This window comes from Lissotriton vulgaris, chromosome 11 (assembly GCF_964263255.1).
Source record: "Lissotriton vulgaris chromosome 11, aLisVul1.2, whole genome shotgun sequence".
Lineage (NCBI taxonomy): Eukaryota > Metazoa > Chordata > Amphibia > Caudata > Salamandridae > Lissotriton > Lissotriton vulgaris.
Genome location: NC_141699.1, coordinates 592,636,375 through 592,656,429, shown reverse-complemented (window position 1 = coordinate 592,656,429; position 20,055 = coordinate 592,636,375). Strand labels below are relative to the sequence as shown.

Sequence of the window (20,055 nt, the reverse complement as noted above, 5' to 3'; positions counted from 1 at the left end):
AGCGTACATGTTTTCCTTGTGAGTCTACTTTGTATGCCATATGTGTTTACAATTCAGATCCATTGCTCTTACACTGTGCGCCCTCTGACCTTAAATTGTACTTATTTGGAGTTTAAATTGTATATCCTTTGAGCTTATATTGTATGCACTGTGAAATTACATTATGTGTCTAGTGGTCTTACATTGTATCTCCTTTGCTCTCTGTGGCTAAATTGTGCCTTTTTGAGTTTAAATTGTATGTCCGTTGAGATGTTGTGTGTCTTCAGTTTATATTGTAGTCCAGTGAGATTGCGTTGTATGTTCAGTGACTGTATGTTGTGTCTAGTGACCTTGTATTGTGTGTCTAGTGACCTTGTAATGACCTTCAAATGAACTTTCATTGTGTATTCAGTGAAATTACATTGTGATTTCAGTGAGCTTACATTTTGCGCCCTATGTGCACGCTGTGTGTCCTGTGAGCTTACAGCGTGCACGCTCATAGTGTACATTCTAGGCCCTGTGAGCTTACATTGCTGACTGCTGGGCTTTCATTATGCTTGCTGTGAGCTAACATGTTTTGTCCTGTCTGCTTACTTTGTGTGTGTAATCAGTGATCCACAAAGGGGGCGTGGCTTGGACGCCGATCGGGATGGCGGCGTGAGCCTACAGCTCCGTGCCTGATCCCATAATTATCCTGGATTCCCGCACTTCTGGGCAGGTAGGAAGCTCAGAAACCGAGCTTTAGTCACCGGACAATCAGAGGGTGACATTCGGGGGCCAGCAGGTCGCCAGGAACGGAGAGGCGACCGGCTAGTAGCGTCCTGCGGGAAGGCAGACATAGAGCCCAAGATGGCGGCCACCCCGAGCAGCGGTAGCTGAGCTGCGGAGTACGGAAGACCGCGGCTGAGGCGCGGCGTGGGAGGCGGCCGGAGGACTCCGGCAGGTGCTGCCCTTTGCTGCGCGGAGAAGAGAGGCTGCGGAGGGAGCACGGAACGGAACGGAAGCCTGCAGTTCCGGGGTTGCTGGCGGGGAGCCATCCCCCCGCTGCCGGTGCCGGCGGCCATTTCGCCGGGGAGCGGTCCACAGCGGTGACGCCCGATCCTCGTGTAGCGGTGGGGATCCGAAACGGTACTGGAGGTCCGGGATTCGGCCAGGTGCTGAGGAGCGGGAAAGGGAGCAGCACGGCGGTCTCCGCCTGCGGAGGAGACACCACCAGAAGGCGACGATGGTAGCACAAAGGGGACCCCGGTCCGCGAGCGGTGAGCGAGAGCTTGGAGGGGGAACATACGACCTGGCCTGGCAGAAGTGACTGGTCACAGAGAGGGGAGCGGCACATGAGTGCCCAAGATCGTGCAGCTGGCGCGGAGCCGACCCGGAGGTCAAGATCCAGGTGGTGAGGGGGCTCGCCTGGCTGCGCTGCGGGAGTGAGGCGCCCATGCCCGGTTGGGGCTGCCCTGACTTGAGTGCCCGAGGAGGAGTAGTCGACACCCTGCCCTAGCGCTTGTTGGACCTGGCGCAGGAGGGAGGCGTTGGACGACGGAACCATTGAGCCGTGGGGAATCCATAGGGGTGGTTCCGCCTGGAGAGACTGGGGGTGGCCCCTCCGGATTCGGCGGGCGACTCCCCGAGCGGAGAGTGGCCCGTCCACTTGAAGCGGTGGCCATCCCTTGAGTGGACACTAGAGATCCCGGAGCGGAGGAGAGACTCAGGGGGCGGCCACCCGTCAGAGGGGCCTTTGAACTGGACGGTCAATCGGGAGCTGCCCAGCGGCGATAACTGCAGTTACCCAGATGGCTGCCAAAGGCAGTAACGAGTGCGAGGAGAGGGGAGGCGGCCAGCTGGCCATACCGAACTTGGTCGGGGGCCCGCCCGCGGCGCAGGAGGCATCAGCGCAAGAACTACGACTGAACGCACGGCTGGATGGCATATTAGATGTGATTGCGGCAACCAAGGACTCCCTACACCAGGACATTGCTCAGGTGGCCACGGGACTGGGACTGCTGAGGGCGGATCACGCAAAACTATCCGACAAGGTTAAGGATAATGAACAACTGCTCTCGGAACTGAAACCGGCGGTGGTCACCGCAGAACGCAAATTGTCTGATATCCTGGAGTGGCTGGCGACGCTGGAGAAACGGGCGGAGGATTCCGAAAGCCGTAACCGGAGGAACAACATCCGGGTGGTGGGCCTGCCAGAAAAAATTGAGGGGGACGATGCCGTGGCCTACATGGAGAACTGGTTGAAAACAGTTGTGGCCCCGGAGGGCTTATCTCCGTTCTTCTCCCTGGAGCGTGCACACAGGGTCCCGACTCGCCCGCCCATGCAGGGGCGCCCTCCGCGCCCGATGGTGATCAGACTCTTGCACTACAAGGACCGTGACTTTCTGATTCAAAGAGCAGGCTCGGTGGGCCCCTTCAAAATAGACAATAGCCCGGTCACGATCTTCCCGGACTACACTCAAGAGGTCCAGAGGAACAGGGCGTCTTTTTTGGCCGTGAAGAAAGAACTGAGAAACGAGGGTATTCAGTATTCGCTACTCTTCCCGGCCAAATTACGGGTGATCCTGGACTGGACGACCCAATTCTTCCAAACCCCTGATGAGGCGTGGACCTGGCTGGAGATGTACCGCGCTGGCACAGACCGCCAACATAAAGGAGACCGGGAACGACAGAAGCCGGTGCAGATTCGAAAATCGCAATGCATCCGCAAGAAGAACAAACTCAAAAATGCACAGCGAACTGCCGGGATGGCGGAGGACAGAAAGGGGGCGCTGGCGGCAACGGCGATCATCACGGGCTCGCAACAGGAGAAGGGACTGGAGGACTCGGACTCAGAAGTGAAGAGCAGAAAGTCTGGGGAGGAACTGTCCGAGGCGGATAGCTCCGTGGGGCCGAAGGTCACCCCGCAAACGGCGGATGGGTTGTTCAACGAGTGATCATTGCAGTGCAGGCCTACCACTTGGCTCCTGCTGGAGCGGACTATCTGGGGTGTCTGGCGGACTAGCAGGTACTCTGTTGCACTTGTCATAAGGGATCTTGGGCCTGGAGCGGGGACCCGGCTTGCCCCGGGTCGGCCCGGGCCTCCCCCCATTGCCCTTAAGGCCTTCTATGGTGACGACCACACAGTAGTGGATTGTGTGAGATGTTATATGTTTGGATGGGGGCTGAGGCTTTGTTATTGGGTCCTGTTCTGGGGAGAGGGGTTGGGAAGGTTTTTTGGGATGTTTCATGTTGGGGGGACTGCTGCTGCGATGTGGGGGTCCAAATGATGTTGCCGGAGTGGAGGGGGAACAGCGGCAATGGGAACGTTACCTGATTTAAAAAGCCTTACATGGAACGTCCATGGACTCCGCACGATGTTCCGGAGAAGCAAGGTACACGCTTATTTGGTGAGACGTGGCATCCAGCTTGCATTATTGCAGGAGACCCACTTGACCAGGCAGGAATGTACTGCGTTGCAAAAGAGGTGGCGTGGCCAGGTCTTTGGCACAACATATTCAGCGTTTGCCAGAGGGGTACTGATCTGGGTGAGAGCGGGAGTCCCATTCCAGGTCACGAATCAGCTAGTGGACCCTGAGGGTCGATTTATGGTAGTAGAGGGCAGGCTGTATGGGAGGGAGGTAGTGCTGAGCAGTATATATGCCCATAATGTCGACCAGGCCCGTTTCTTTGATAAACTCTCTGAGTTATTGGCACACTACCTAGCGGGCCCTATTATAGCAGGGAGAGACTTTAATTCAATTACCGATGTCACGCGAGATAGATCACACCCGCCGCTGACCGACTCTCCGGTTCGGAGGTTGGCCGCACACAGGAAAGATTGGCAGGAGAGATGGGGCCTTGTGGACGTGTGGAGGGAGCAACACCCCGACGTTAGGGACTACTCCTTTTTTTCAGCACTGCATGCATTACATGTTAGAATAGACTCTATATTATGTAGTGGCCCACTGGCAGCCATGGTAACGCATATCCCTTGCTGATGACGGTGCAATGGCAGCGGGTGAGGTCTGCGGTACCGACATGGAAGCTGCGCCCTGATACATTAGAAGACCCAGTGTTTAGCGCCACAGTCCAGGAGGGCATCGAACGGAATTTTGTTGAGAATGAGGGCACAACTGCAACAAGAGCGGTGGAATGGGATGCGATGAAGTTGGTGGTGAGAGGTGTGTGCATGGGTAGATTTTCGAATGCCAGGACGGTGGTGGTGGCTGATCTGGAGAAGGCGGAGTGTGCGCTGAGAGATCTAGAGAGGCGCAGGCCTGAGAGGCCGGAACTGCAGAGCAGGCTATTAGAAGCGAAAGAAGCGATGGCGACTGAAACAGAAAGGCTAAGATGCTATGATTACAAACTATACCTCACCAAGGTGCACGGGGAGAGAGATAAGGTGGGCACACTTCTTGCTAAACTCGCTAATCCAGAGCCTAGGGTTTGCCCGATCATGAGCATTAAAACGGGGTCAGAGGAGGTGGTCTATTCCCAGACCGCGGTTTTGACTCGCTTCCAGTCATACTATACGACTCTATATGAGAGCCAACTGGGGGTAGACTGCACGGTAATAGACGAATACCTAGACGCTGTTCAGCTCCCGGCGCTGGATGACGAGACTGCGAAGGAATTGGGCGGCCCAATAACTCTGTCGGAGATTCGGGTGGCCATTAAACAAATGGCTAGAAATAAGACGCCGGGGGTGGATGGCCTGCCGATCGAATTCTATGCGAAATTCGTAGATGTTTTGGCACCAAGACTCCTAGTAGTATATTCCGAGGCCCAGACCTTGGGACGCCTCCCCCAATCGATGAGGGAAGCATTAGTGGTACCGCTGCTGAAACCTGGTAAAGAAGCCACAGAAGTGACATCGTACAGGCCACTGTCTATGCTGACGGTGGATTACAAGATCTTAAGCCGTATTCTGGCCACTAGATTACTGCCACACATGACCACATTGGTCCATGAGGACCAAGCGGGGTTCATTCCCACTAGTAATACATCCCTTAATATCCGCCGCCTGATCCGTGTAATGGACGGAGCTCAGGCCCTGGAGCATAGATCTGCAGTGCTATCAGTGGATATCGAAAAAGCATTTGATAGCCTGGAATGGCAATATCTTGCTAAGGTCTTGGAGAAGCTCGGCCTAGGGGGCGGTTTTGGCCGCTGGACGCGGGTCCTATACGCTGAGGCAATGGCCAGGGTGAGACTGGGACCAGTAATATCGCCCGCGTATCCAGTGCACAGAGGAACGAGGCAGGGCTGCTCGCTATCCCCTCTCCTGTTCGCCTTGGCGATGGAACCCCTGGCGGCACAGGCGCGAACGGGAGTATCATACTCAGGAATCCACTGCAATGGGGAAAACCATTATATCTCATTGTATGCGGATGATCTGCTGCTCTACTTAGAGGACACGGAAGATGCCCAGAGGGGGGGCGACGGAAATGCTCTCTCGGTTTGGCAGCCTATCAGGCCTCAAGGTGAACTGGAATAAAACCTGCATTTTCCCGCTGAGGAGAGATGTACAGTACCCCCCTCTGACGATCGATGTGGTCTGGGAGGGTGCATGCTTCACCTATTTGGGGGTCAGGGTTTATCACGAAGTTGCTGACCTACTAGAGGGCAACATAAGCCGTTGCATAAGGGCGTTGCGGGGCTGTATGACTTTTTGGGCATCTCTCCCTTTGTCAGTGCTAGGCCGGATAGCATTGTTAAAAATGGTGGCTCTGCCGCGGTTGCTCTATTATTTCCGCACCCTGCCGATCTGGGTCCCTCTATGGGTTTTCAAGGATTTGAGATCGATGGTCATTGCCTTCCTTTGGGGCCAAGGCAGGCGTGGAGTGGCGTTGCATACGTTGCACAGACCTAAACTCGAGGGGGATGGCGGTCCCCGATTTTGAACTGTACTACCTAGCGGCTCAGCTTCAGGTCCTGACGCAGAACATCGCGAGAGAGTTTAGGGGCCCTGACCAGGGACGGGGGAAAGGTATTCAGCGGCCTATCCTGTCCTACATTGTGATGCAGCAGCAGCTGGGATTGGGCGATCTCACGATTGAAGAGAAACCCCTCCGGATGTGCTGGCTTAGGAGCCTAAAGAGGGCGGGGGCAGCCCGCCCATACGCCCCCGAGATCCCCATAGGAATGTTGACGGCACTGCCTCATGGAGGAGATTGGTCTCTGTTGGCGGAATGGGAAGACCTGGGTCTGCAGATGGTGGGAGATCTATATGCCGACGGGGTGCTGGTTCCCTTTCAAGAATTACAGGACCAGTTTGGACTTTCGGATGGGAGCTACCTCTTGCATGCCGCAGTAACGACAGCGATACAGAAGCACTGGAGGGGGGGACTGGCAGAGCCAGACACGACCATGGCCTGCCAATACCTGGTGATGGCTGCGGGTACAGTAAAGGCGGTGACCTGTCTTCATTCAAGAATGTTGAACGAGGGTCTTGCTGAAGGGAAAATGGGAAGAGAGCATAGGTAAGCCCATACCCGACCCGGTTTGGGGCCATATTTGGAAGAGAACATGGAAGGGTAGTAGGAATGCCCGCTTTCAGTAGATACACTTCTTTATACTGCATAGGGCGTACCTGACGCCAGGGAAAATTAGAAGGCACTTTCGAGTACAGGATGCAGCGTGTCCGAGATGCTTGGTACCTGATGTTGAGCTAGATCATATGCTGTGGAGCTGCCCGCGATTGGGGACATACTGGGCAGAAGTGGGGGAGCTCCTGAATGCAGTCACGGAGAGAGAAGTGGAATTTGATATGGCCGCGTGCATATTGCTTTGGTTCCCGCACACGACCAAGACCAAAATTACGAGCAAGTTTATTGACCTGGGACTCATGCTGGCGCAAAGGGAGATTACTTGGCGCTGGAAATCCAGGGAGGGCCCGTCTGTCCGGAGATGGACGAATGAGTTGCGGAAATGGTCTAAATGTGAGAGTGAGATCAGAATGCGACAGGCCACGAGAACTGGTAACGAGAAGAGCTTAGAGCTTGCGAGAGCATGGGAAATGATTGTACAGGATCTGAATGACCTCTTGATCAAGGATGAAGAGGAGGGACACTTGGAAAGGGAGGTTCCATGAGGCTTGGGAGGCAGAGTGTTTGACCCCGATAGGCAATATGTCATCCTTTTGGAACTTATAGATACCACCCACATCAGAGGCAGCAGGGGAGGGAGGGGTTGGGGGGGGAGTTACTGGGACACCGCAGACACACCAAAGGAGGTACTTAGGATAGGGAGACTCCCCAGGTCCCCCAGCAGATGTAGAGTAGGGCGGCAAGTAGATGTCGATGAGGAAATGGGAGAAGCGAATTGCTGACGAACGACTGAGCTGGAAGGGTGTGAGCATAGACCTAACAGCACGGAAACTGGGGGACCGGGCAAAGTTCAATGTAAAGACTGGAAAGTATTGGCGGTAGGGAGGGGGAGGGGGGAGTTTGGTAGGGGATAAAAGCAGATACAAAATTGTGCTGTTGACCCGGTGTCCCTCTGATCGGTACGTGAGACCTCCTGATGGGGTATGTTGGTGCGCCGCCCAGCCTCCGGGATGTGGGCTGAATGGCTGTGTACTATTCTACAACAGTATAGTGCCTTGTATTGTAAGAGGAAGACTGGTTACCTGACCTTGAAGATTGTTGATAATTCTGCAATAAAAACACATAAAAAAAAAAAATCAGTGATCCACATTTATATATCTATATTTAATATTTCTGCATCTTTATTCTAATAAGCTGCAGGAACAATGCACCTTCATGCCAAGCAAATGTATTTTAAATGTTACCTTGTGGTATTCTATCTCACGTTCATAAAAGGTAAAATATCGCCACTGCAGTGTATAGTTTTAATTGTTTTCCTTCTTGTGTTCCAGGGTACTTGTCACAAAGGGAGACGCGGACCAAAGGTGAGACCAACCTTTTCATCACCTTTTTTAGGTTTTCTTTTTATGGCCACACTGCTTCCTCTGTCTGGCTTTGCAGTAATCGTCAGTTGTATCTTGTTCATTAGGGCGAGCAATAATTGAGCTGGGAAGTGCTGGGTTTTTGTTGTCTCTCCACCTGCTCAAGCACCAGATGCATGGTTAGATGGGGTTAGCACATGGTCAGAGAGGCAGGCTTCTGCTGTGTCCAGCCACACACTAGCAACTGAGGTTTATGGCAGAGCTGGGCTGATCTCGACCCCTGCTGTCTCCATCCATGTGCAGTCTCCAGATGTTGCTATCAGAGAGGAGTGGTATGCTTCTCCAAGTGGCGCCATTGCTCTGCTGGTGGTACATGTTGAGGATGTGCCCGATCCTAGGTGCCGTAATCCTTGCATCAGCAGTCAGCACCCATTGTAATGGCCGAACTGAGGAACATAGTGTCGAGTCCTTCTTTGACTGAACTGCAACGAGTTGTTGATCATGGAGTTTTAGCAGTGGCTGATAACCAGTGCCTAAAATCATGGACCCTGGCACCAGATACGCATACCAAAGGTGAGGAGAGCCAGCTTCCTCTTGAATTAGCCCCTTTTACTGGTAGCAGAGCTGGGCATCGCCACGCAACCTGCACAAGGCCCAGATACTGAAGGTAGAACTAAGGAGGCAACACATGTTGATGACAGAACGAGCTGCATCTTATCCCAGGGTCCTTCATGTGTGTTTGATATTTTTTTATTCACTGATTCTGAAATGTATTTGTTCAATGGTATAATAAGAGCCAGGAAGATTACAAACTTTACTCTAAGCACCAACAATGATTTCCATGACATAGTAACCTTTTAATACAATCGTATGAATACTCGCAGGTATCTTCACACAGAGCTCAATAATATGCTGCAGTTCTTCAAATTTAGCACCATTGATATTAGTATAATTACACTTTGCATTTTATATGAAAATATGTCAGTTCATTCTGTTGTCAGCTTTCATCTTTGATCTTTTGGCGATAATACCTTTACTGATGGGGCATGAGAAGTCGTTAGCGCTCCAACTCTGAATGAACTTCCATCAACACCACCGTTTCTTAATAGCTATGAATCCCTCCTTTTTACTCCTTATTATTTTCTCTTTCTTAAAATGTAGCTTCCTTTAAAAAGCTCTTGGTTCGCCCGAAAAAGAAATGTTAAGAAAATTAAAAAACGACGCTTTTAAAATAAGAAGGAATTTCAGAAGAAAAACTACTTTGAAAGTGACCGCTAAATGCCATCAGCCCCCAACAGTAAGTAGATGGCTAGCTGCTAGCTCTCCAGTCTGGCAGGGTCTAAAAATAGAATTCATATCAATAGATTACACAAAAGCGACTGAAATAAGGATGCTATATTGTTCTGTTTCAGAAGTGAATTAATCCAGACTCCACCCACTGCTGCCCAACTAATCTCTATCTGGCAGTCTGTTTTGTTTGATTGGTGAAATATAATGGCACACTGTAACCAATTTCTTTGCTGAAGTTATTTTATTTTTTTGACATTGTCAATATCCCTGTAAATTAACACATATTTTTTGTCCTTCACCTCTAAAAAGTCACATAAAACTTAGAGTGCACTTTTAAAGGTCTCTTCTACTTATTTATGTTTTTACAAGGGTCACCCTCAAATATAAGGCAATGTTGTGCTTTACAATAATGGACAAAAGCTATTGCAGTTCACCCGGTGAACTTGCAGTGACAGTGACTAGATAAAATAGCTAGATTTGTAGAAGCTTGCAAAAAGACACTGGCAAATTTTTGTATTAGAGGTTTGTTCCTGAATATGTTGGTCTTAAGGGTGCTTAGAAATTACAGCATGGTTAGGAAGGTATACACCCGTCACAACGCAACTTTTACTCCGCACTACCATTACAACGCAGGCATTACACCGCATGACATTACAACGCATTGCGCTGGGGGGCGCTCTAGGATAAGAGGTAAGTTTAATTTACTATCCAACACCTTCCCTAGGGTCCACGGGGACTGGAGTTAGAATAGTAAATTATACTTACCACTATCCAGCACCTCAAAGCGCTATGCGTTGTAATGGTATGCGTTGTAAAAACCGCGTTGTAATGGTATGCGGAGTAAAAGTATGCGTTGTAACGACATACATCCTTAGGAAGGTATACACCCGTTACAACGCAACTTTTACTCCGCACTACCATTACAACGCAGGCATTACACCGCATGACATTACAACGCATTGCGCTGGGGGGCGCTCTAGGATAAGAGGTAAGTTTAATTTACTATCCAACACCTTCCCTAGGGTCCACGGGGACTGGAGTTAGAATAGTAAATTATACTTACCACTATCCAGCACCTCAAAGCGCTATGCGTTGTAATGGTATGCGTTGTAAAAACCGCGTTGTAATGGTATGCGGAGTAAAAGTATGCGTTGTAACGACATACATCCGGTTAGGATCAGCCCCGTGTTTTCATGTAGTAAGTTCCATAGTCTTGGAGCCTGACAGGTTAATGCCCCAATTCACTTTAGATTACACTTTTTTGGGTATTGTCTTTCAAAATGTACTTCTTGTATTCTGCAGGCCACCTTCTTAACCAGACAGATTTACTTGAATGACTGAATAAGAACATGTATATTTGCGCACCCCACCGTGGCACCTTACTTTAGAAGGCCACTTGATCCTATCATCTCAAAACTGAATATCTAATGTACAGATTAATATAACTTTCTTTATTGCATTTAACACAGTTTTGATATAATTGTCTTTAACAATACTAAATTATGTCTCTTGCTCATGCCTCTTTCATTTGTTCTTTATTAAAGACTTTACGGGCTCTTCACCTCTCGTTATGCCTGGCGTGGACGTTTATTTTCAGAGGGAGAGACTACTTTCTCATAAAGCTCTTGTAATTGCAATTAGTTTTTCAGTGGTTTAAATGAATACCTGTTTGTTGCAGAGCTCCCTAACTGGATCATTAGGTCGGCAGTTATTTCTGTACAGAGTAATTACCTCCTGCTATAATATTTCTTGCATGGACAGAATCCTTCTCATTGGGCTATCTAAGAAATTTTATAGTAGGTTTTTATTTTATTTTTAATCTTGCGCCATTACAAATGGAAAGTCTGTATCTGACTAATTTTGCTGTTGTTTGTATTAGTCTGCGTACTCAAAATATACAGTAAAACAATCTAACACCCACAAACTTCAAACAGCATTATCTCTGATACTTCAGTTTTCAGATCTGAAGCACTTCTACTACTTTTCCCATATTTTTAATCACTGGTATTTGTTTATTCTCAACTCATTTATACTGTAACACTGTACAAACATTTCATGGACCTTTTTAATCTGGAATAAAGTAATCCCTGTCTACATTATAAGACTATTACAAGTCACTGAGGAGTTCCTTTATAAGGTCATGGAACTCCAAGATGACTTGCAACATCCTTTTATGTACAGCAGAGTTTTTTTTATTCCTTATAATACAAGTTCACATCATCACCCATCCCACAAATTGCTTAAAATGCTTGGTGTCTTGCAACTCTTATGAAAGAGATAGTATATTTGCAGACATGAAGTTCATAAGTGGAATCTGTCGTGCGAAATTAAACACAACAACGCGTACTTAGTATTTAGTAGTAAAAATGTATTAAACTCAGTTTCATGTAGAGAACTTTTAAGAAAGGTCGTATCCCAGAATAAATAGTAGCATGCAGAGTTCTTTTGTCCTGTAATGAATTATAACTTGCAAAAAATAAACTTGTTGGTATAATCTTCATCTTAGTACGGATTGCTCTTCATTTTACACAAATAGATTATAAATCAGAAATATATTTAAACTGCAGCTGTAATGATGCTCCATGACCTGCCTTTCCCCTTGACTACTGGCTATAGCAGCAGGTAGTATGACTTCACAGCTTAACTGTAATAAGCAACTACATTTGAGAAGCTACTAAATCAAACAATCAATAGAACTTTATTCAGTTTAAAAAACCATCAAAGCATACACAATTTCAGCGTTAACATTTTTATTAATTATCAGTGAATAAAATCTAGCAAAGCAAGTACAAGTGCATCTAGTTTAAACATACTAGGTTATAACTCCACAAAGCTACATTTAAGAATATCTAAACAACTTCATACCTCATAAGAACCAAGATTTAAAATACAGGAATACGATTACATATAAGTTCATATTGATTATTATAAAAAAATACCCATCAATAAAATCTCTATATAAAAAAAAGACCAGGTCACAATCTATTATTGGGATTACAGAGGCATACGAGTCGCTGTGCTTTTTAGGACATAGTCTCAGATGTTTAAACCAGACGTTCAACAAAAAACGACTTACTGCAAAGACTATTGGGCCTGAGGTATCTTAGAATCCTAAGTGCAATCAAATAACGTGTAATTTGTTTATTTAAACAGATTGGGTGTATCCAAAACCTGTGAGAATAATAATACACAGTGCAAAATAAGAAACAAAAATGTGTTCTTCTGTTTCTGGCACTAGGCCACATACTGGGCACTTATCTGAAGCTTACTTTCAGGCCAATCACCAAACGTCCTTAGTGGCAAGGAGCCCAATCAAGACCTCAGATATAAGCTCTTTGCTAATGGGTTGGAAACCATTTCTAGAAATAATTCAAATTTGGGACTAGGCTTAAGGCTCAGAAACCGACTTGTCAAGTGACCCACTTTTGTACTTAAGATATATTGGTCATTGATATATTCCCAATATTAGTTTTTTTAGTAAGTATCACTGCCTTACTTATTCCCTTAGGTTGATCCCATAGATTGGACAAGCCAAGTGACTTAAACCAAGTTGCCACATGTTTCAACCAGGGAATCTGTTGCCACTGTTCATCCTCAACAGCTCCTTCAGAGCCTCTCGAAAATCTATTCTAAATCCAAAAATTTAGTGAATGAAACATATTGTGCTGCAAAAATATCATTGTCAAAAATATTTTATTTTGGGTAATATTGTTTTCAGTAATATATTTGTAAAAAATATAATTCCCATTTGTAAATGGCTGGGCCCTGGGAGACGGGGTCCCCATGGCTGAAATCGGCCCTGGGAGGGGGTCCACCTCCCATATTCAAAATAAAAAAAATTAAAACGCGGGGCACCGGGGTATGGGTTCCCTGGGGATGAAATTGGCTCAGGGAGGGCAACCACATGGACCCCTCCCCCAGTTGTTTATGACCAGGCCCCGGGGAATGGGGTTACTGGGGACAAAATCGGCCTGGGGAGGAGGACCACGCGGCCCCCTCCCCCATTTGTTTGTCGAGGCCCCTGGGGATGGGGTCCCTGGGGCCAAAAGCGGCCCAGGGGGCCGTGCGGTCCCCATCCCCTATTGAATTATGGCCGGGCCCCGGGGGATGGGGTTCTTGGGGCCAAAATCAGCCCGGGGAGGGGAGACGCACAGCCCCCCTCCTCATTCAAATGTGGCATGGCCACTCACAAACCCACTCACTGACCAACCTACCCACTCAGAGACCCAAACAGACACACACCAACTTAGAGACTCACGCACCAACTCACAGACTCACTCAGACACTCATGCACTCACTCACAGATCTACTTAGCCACTCATACATCCACTCACAGACCCACTCAGATACTTATGCACCCACTCACAGACCCATTCAGACACTCATGCACTCATTCATAAACCCAATCAGGCACTGACGCACCCACTGAGACACTTATGCAGGTACACCCAGACCCACTCAGACATTCACACATCCAGTCACATACCCACTGAGACACTCAAGCACTCACACAGTCACACAGCCAGTCACATACCCACTGAGACACTCATGCACTCACACACTCACTTTTAAAGGTTAGAGGTTTCAGTTAGAAGTTCACCTAAAAAAACAAAGAATACAAGGATGTTATAGTTGGATAATTGAATTAAAAAACGTAGAAACTCACTGAAAAATACTAAAGGTTACAGAGACGTCAGATTTCACTCGCACAAACCCAGTGAAATTCAGCAATTATTGTTACCTCAGCTAACTATAACTTACGCCCCCCAGGGTACTGCTGATGACATCACATATTACATCACTGATGACATGGTCATGACAATTAGTTCAGAGGAGGCCCATATGCCCTCCCCTGCAAAACTTGCAATTTATGCGGGGATTGCCCTGAGCAACCCCTTGTTCTGGGGACCACCACCGGGCTAAATGTAATTTTAACACGGGGGCTCCAGCTCCCCCGCAACTTCAGAGATCACCACCTCCCTGGGGTTAAATATGAAATAAACGCGGGGGAATAAGCCCCCACCAGCAGACTCAGGGGCCACCCACCACCCTGGGGCTGTGTCCTGCAATGGAAGTGGGCCACGCTGCCCCTCTCCTGGAGCCATATATGGCCCATGGACCACCACCCCCAGGGCTGGCTCCTGCTATTTTCCCGGGGTGCCCAAGTCGGGACATAGCTCTTTGCTAAGGCTTATGGGGAGCGTTACCACTCCCGTCAAGCCATGGCAAACTATGCTCCGCTTTGAGCAAGCCAGAGCATTTTGTTCTGGCTGGCTCAAAGCGGAGCATAATTGCTTTGAAACAGATGGAGCTGCATGTTAGCAGCTTCCTCTGTGTCAAAACAATGCTGGCTCCCGCAGGAGGTGGGGAGCCTCCAGGGACAGCAGGGGCCTTGATGCTGCCCCATGGTCCCCAGTGGAGTGGGTGCCCTGACTGGGACTTACCTCGAAACCGGTCCGGTCCTCGGATGCTTGATTCCGTTCTGGGAAGGACATGGCTTTTGTAGTTCGGACTGGACTGTTCCCATGGGGCACAGGGTCAGAGCTGATTTGCATATCGCCATTGTCTAACCCAGGATGGTGTGGAGTGCAAAATAACGATGGATTTGGGCCCAGATCTTTGGACTGGGTTGAGTGTGTGACATTGATCCACATTCGGTCCATCACCTGTTGTGTTTGCATATTCCGCCCTAAGTGCGCTGGGGATGCCCAGACGTGGGTCCCAGGCACTCCACACCACTGGAGTCAAGCTAGCCGGGCTGATGAGAGGTGTTACCTCGAAACCGGTCCGGTCCTCGGATGCTTGATTCCGTTCTGGGAAGGACATGGCTTTTGTAGTTCGGACTGGACTGTTCCCATGGGGCACAGGGTCAGATCTGATTTGCATATCGCCATTGTCTAACCCAGGGTGGTGTGGAGTGCAAAATAATGATGGATTTGGGCCCAGATCTTTGGACTGGGTTGAGTGTGTGACATTGATCCACATTCGGTCCATCACCTGTTGTGTTTGCATATTCCGCCCTAAGTGCGCTGGGGATGCCCAGACGTGGGTCCCAGGCACTCCACACCACTGGAGTCAAGCTAGCCGGGCTGATGAGAGGTGTTACCTCGAAACCGGTCCGGTCCTCGGATGCTTGATTCCGTTCTGGGAAGGACATGGCTTTTGTAGTTCGGACTGGACTGTTCCCATGGGGCACAGGGTCAGAGCTGATTTGCATATCGCCATTGTCTAACCCAGGGTGGTGTGGAGTGCTAAATAACGATGGATTTGGGCCCAGATCTTTGGACTGGGTTGAGTGTGTGACATTGATCCACATTCGGTCCATCACCTGTTGTGTTTGCTGACTGGGACCAGGGCACTCACAAGTAAGGCCGTGCCCTGGGGGATGGGGTCCCCGGGGCCGAAATCAGCGCAGGAGTGGGGTACCGCGGCCCCTCTCCCGTTAATATTATTATTATTTTTTAATTATTTAAAAAAAGAGGCCAGGCCCTGGCGGAAGGGGTTCCTGTGGCCAAAATTGGCCCGAAGAGCCGCTCGGTCCCCCTGCCTTTTAGTTAAAAAAAATTAAAACAGCACTCTCGGGGGGGGGGGGTTTCGTGCTAACGGTTCTTTATAAGCAACCCAGCGCAAGCGTGGAGGAAATCTGGGAGCAGTCAAATGTCGGCACCCGCTCGAGTGTGCAGCTTGGCCCACTGCAGCTTGCTGCTTGGCTAGCACATCAACACAATAGTGTTTAGTGAAGGTGTGTATTGTAGACCATGTTGCTGCTTTGCATATGTCCTCTAGTGGTATGTTTCCTAAGAAAGTCATAGAGGCTCCTAGTTTGCGAGTGGAGTGTGCTCTAGGAGGAACTGTTAGTGTACGTTTAGCTTTTTGATAGCATATTTGAATACACTTTACAATCCATCTAGCAATTCCTCCTTTAGAGATGGGATTGCCTTTGTGTGGGGGAGAGAAAGATACAAATAGTTGTTTTGTCTTTCTGAAGGATGTAGTCCTGTCTGTGTAGTATAGTAGAGCTCTTCTAACATCTAAGCTGTGTAAAGCCCTTTCTGCAATAGAGTCCGGTTTTTGAAAAAACACTGGTAACTCTACTGATTGGTTTAGGTGAAAAGGAGTAATCACTTTTGGCAGGAATTTAGGATTGGGTCTAAGAACCACTTTGTTAGGATGTATTTGAAAAAATGGTTCTTCTATTGTGAATTCTTGTATTTCACTAACTCTTCTAAGAGAGGTGATGGCAACAAGGAAGGCAGTTTTCCATGTTAGAAATTGCAGTTCACACTTATGTAAAGGCTCAAAAGGGGGGCCCATGAGTCTTGTAAGGACCACATTTAGGGTCCATACTGGAGTAGGTGGTAACCTAGGATGGATTATTCGTTTTAATCCTTCCATAAATGCTTTTATTGCAGGTACTCTAAAGAGAGATAGATGTCTTTTCCCAATGGGATGGGGGCAAAATAAATAAAAATAAGACTGGCAGGCCGGTAGACACGACCCCTTTCTTCACCACCCTGCAAACACGCCTCCTGGTGAACTGTTGGTTGGGAATGAAGCCCCCTTGGCTGCTAAGGGTTCTTGGGGGCCAACAAGACCTCCAGTAAGTCCCACACAGTGGGATTGCTGAGAGGCCTTCAGAGGCCATGCCCCCTTTTTCCACCACTATGCAAACATACCTCCTGGTGCAATACTTGTTGGAGGATGAAGTCCCCTTGCCTCCTGAGGGTCCTTGTGGGCCAGAAACTACTCCTGTTACCCTCCAGTAAATTCCACACTGCTTGATTACTATGAGGTCTTCGGACGCCATGGCCCCTTTTTCCACCACTTTGTAAGTGTGCCTTCTGGCGCACTGCTAGTTGGGAGATGAAGTCCCCTGGGATTCTGAGGGTCCTTGGGGGTCAGAAAGCCCTTCTGTTATCTCCAGTAAGTACCAAACAGCGGGATTGCTGAGAGCTGGTCGGAGACATCGCCCCCTTTCTCCACCACTCTGCAAACGTGACTACTAGTAAACAAACCATGGAAAGGTTACAGGGACGTTATAGTTAGGAATTAGCATTTAAAAACCTTCGAAATTCACTGAAAAAGACAAAGGTTACAGAGAAGTTATAGTTCAGCTCAGATTTCACTCGTACAAGACCAGTGAAATTCTGCAGTTTCAGTTAGCTGAGCCACCAGGTCTATGGTGTCCGGGTATACCTACCCTGCCCCCTTCTTTTTGTTTGATGTTTTTTCTTGGAACTAAGCAGAATCAGAGTCCCAATATGGCTGCCAACACTTCCTGGTTGAAGTGTTGGCAGCCAATTAGATCTCATTTTGAGATCTGTTGAATCCATGGAGGATGTCTTAGATATCCTTTTTAGGTCTCGCTCGAGACCTATTGCTGTTGAGTCGGCTCTCAAGGGACATAGACAGGGGCACGCGTGGCGATTTCACAGCGTGGACGCGCATGCCCAGCCCCCCTTCCCCCGGAGCCGTGCACATCTCCAGATTGCCAGCCATGCCTCTCTCAGTTGAGTGCGCGCGCACACACACATGCACACACACACACACACACGCAAGCACACACACGCTCGCACACACACGCTCACACACACAGGCGCACCCCCCCAACCTGCTCACACGCGCACACAGTCACACACGCACATCCATACACTCGAAGTGCCCATCTGTCTCGCTAGCCTGATGCACCAAAAAACACGTCCCCCCTACTCACCGGGCTGACTCAGGACTCCCCCGCTGCTCTCCAGGCTGGTCTTTCCTCCTCAGGTGTGTGTCAGCGGCTCAGGCTTGGCAGCAGGCGGGGCTCTCCATGATCACGCACCGCAAATCTTCCGGCTGGCTTCGCGGATGACGAGTTTCCTAGACGTCCGATGTGCACGCTCATGGTACACGGAAACACGCACAGCGTGACTTTGAGTGTGCGCCCGTACAGCTGAGGCGCATGCTCGCACGCTCACAACATTATCCTTCGCTTGTTTATGCACAGTGATTTGCCTAGAATCGCAGGTTTTTGAGCAGACCCTGGCACACGTACCTACCTGCCCAGTTCCAAACTTGGCAACTTTGGCTGTAACGCCACTCCCCTCCCCTACTTCCGGGTATTTTTGTATACTTCCGGGTAAGGGGAGTTCTGATTAATACAAGCAGGTTAAAACAAGCCGGGCTATGTTCTCGATTCTTCTGGGTAGTTCTTCTACATAGCACGCGCAAACAAGAAGTATTGCATTTTCTTAAGTACGACATAAATTTGCGGTTCACCAGGTCTTACTGTTTAAACTAAGCCAATCCGAATCCTTAACGCCCTGCCCAATAGCAGAGTACAGTTCGTTGGCGAAGCCTCAGCCGAGGTATCGAATGAAAACGTTGCTTGTCCAAGTGCAACTCTATACGTCATTTGACGCAACTCCCGGCATCAAATTGGCGAATTGGGTTCCCGAGCAGTCATTAAAAGAACAGAAATATCACCGGCAGCTCAGGTACAACACCGCACCTGGTAGTACACACGGGAAAATCAGAGTTTTTATTACGTGGCGGAGTAGTCGCTGCACCGATGCGAAAAATCAACCTGTCTGTGACAGATAGGACTTGACTTTCAACAAAGCAGTGCATCTCGTTGCACAGGGATAGGCAGACCTCCCCATTCATACGTACCAAGAGGAAAATGGCCCCTTAGTGCCATGGGAAGAGAAGCAGCCTGTCCCGTGACTTATTTGCTGTGACCCTCATAGTGTTTGATTTTAGGTTCTGGATGTTGGCGATATGGTTCGAAGTAGAAAATAGAGGAGAATCTTGGTGTGGCTGGGGAAGGAGATAGACCAGTCACTACTGGGCATTGAGAGGAGCCATTTCGTTCAAGGACATCAAAGAAAACTTGCTAATACTTACAAATCAATTTGTATAGAAGATTGGAAGGTTTTCCAAATAGCAGCCGAGAAATAGATATTGAAATTGTCCATGAACACACATTTGATTGCTGGAAATGGAATGTGTTTCACTGGGTGCCCTAAATTAGATGCCCCGGGAAGGGGTCGAGCCGTGAGAAGTGAAACAAAGCTATGCATTATTTTTGGAAAACTGTGCCCTGAAGATATAGAAATCACAGAAAATTGTTAAAGGATAACTGTCCTGGTGGCTTACTGAATTGCAGACAATGCATTTGAAGATAGTTAAAACTGCTTTAAGGGAGCTAAAAAATTTGAATCTGTAAAAGTATGGTAGTTTCAGAACAGTAGCTTAAAACTAATGAAAAAAGAGGTGTGACTTTTGTTTAATTGTGTGACCATATACATGGGGCCTAGAATCGCGTCCGCTTAATCATACTTCTTCATGTGGTCATCCTCCTGTTCTTACCGTGCCACATCATCATCACCCTTTTGATCCTGTCCTTCATCTCTTCCTTCTGTTCATGGTCTTGTATTCCTCTTCTCAGTTTTCCTTCTTGCTTCTGTTTCTTCTTCAGGGTCATGATCTTCATTAAAACGCTTTTTCTTCTGTGGATCTTGTTCATATTTCTCCTGGCCCTTCCCAATCATTTCCAGGTTCTCCTCCTAATCCTAGTGTTCTGCCTTGTGGTCTTCCTCCTGGTTCTGATCAATCCTGGTCCTACTTTTCAGCCTTGTGACCATCTTCCAAGTCTGCCTGCTTCTTCTTCCGATCTTGATCTCCAGTCCTGGACCTTGCTGATCCATGTCTTCTTAGTCCTGCAGATTCTGGTTATGGCCTTCTTCCAGACCCTAATCTTTATTTTCCCTTGATGTTCCTCTTCATAGTCCTCCTGTCCCTGGTCCTTCCGGTTCCCTTGGGATTCTTGGTCCAGGTTTTTCTTTTCATCCTCTTGGCCCTATTCTCCAGCCTTATGACCCTCTCCCTCCTAATGTACTTCTCTTCTGAGTCCT

General features: G+C 48.5%; 1 protein-coding gene across 1 annotated transcript in view; it reads left to right on the top strand.

The window, feature by feature from the left end:
• LOC147683193 (uncharacterized) overlaps window positions 1-20,055 on the top strand; it is a 502,788-nt gene that overhangs the window by 238,191 nt on the left and 244,542 nt on the right. Inside the window, exon 15 of the mRNA XM_086942506.1 lies at window positions 7,841-7,873. Coding sequence (XP_086798632.1) covers window positions 7,841-7,873 — 33 coding nt within the window. The remainder of the gene's footprint in view (window positions 1-7,840; window positions 7,874-20,055) is intronic.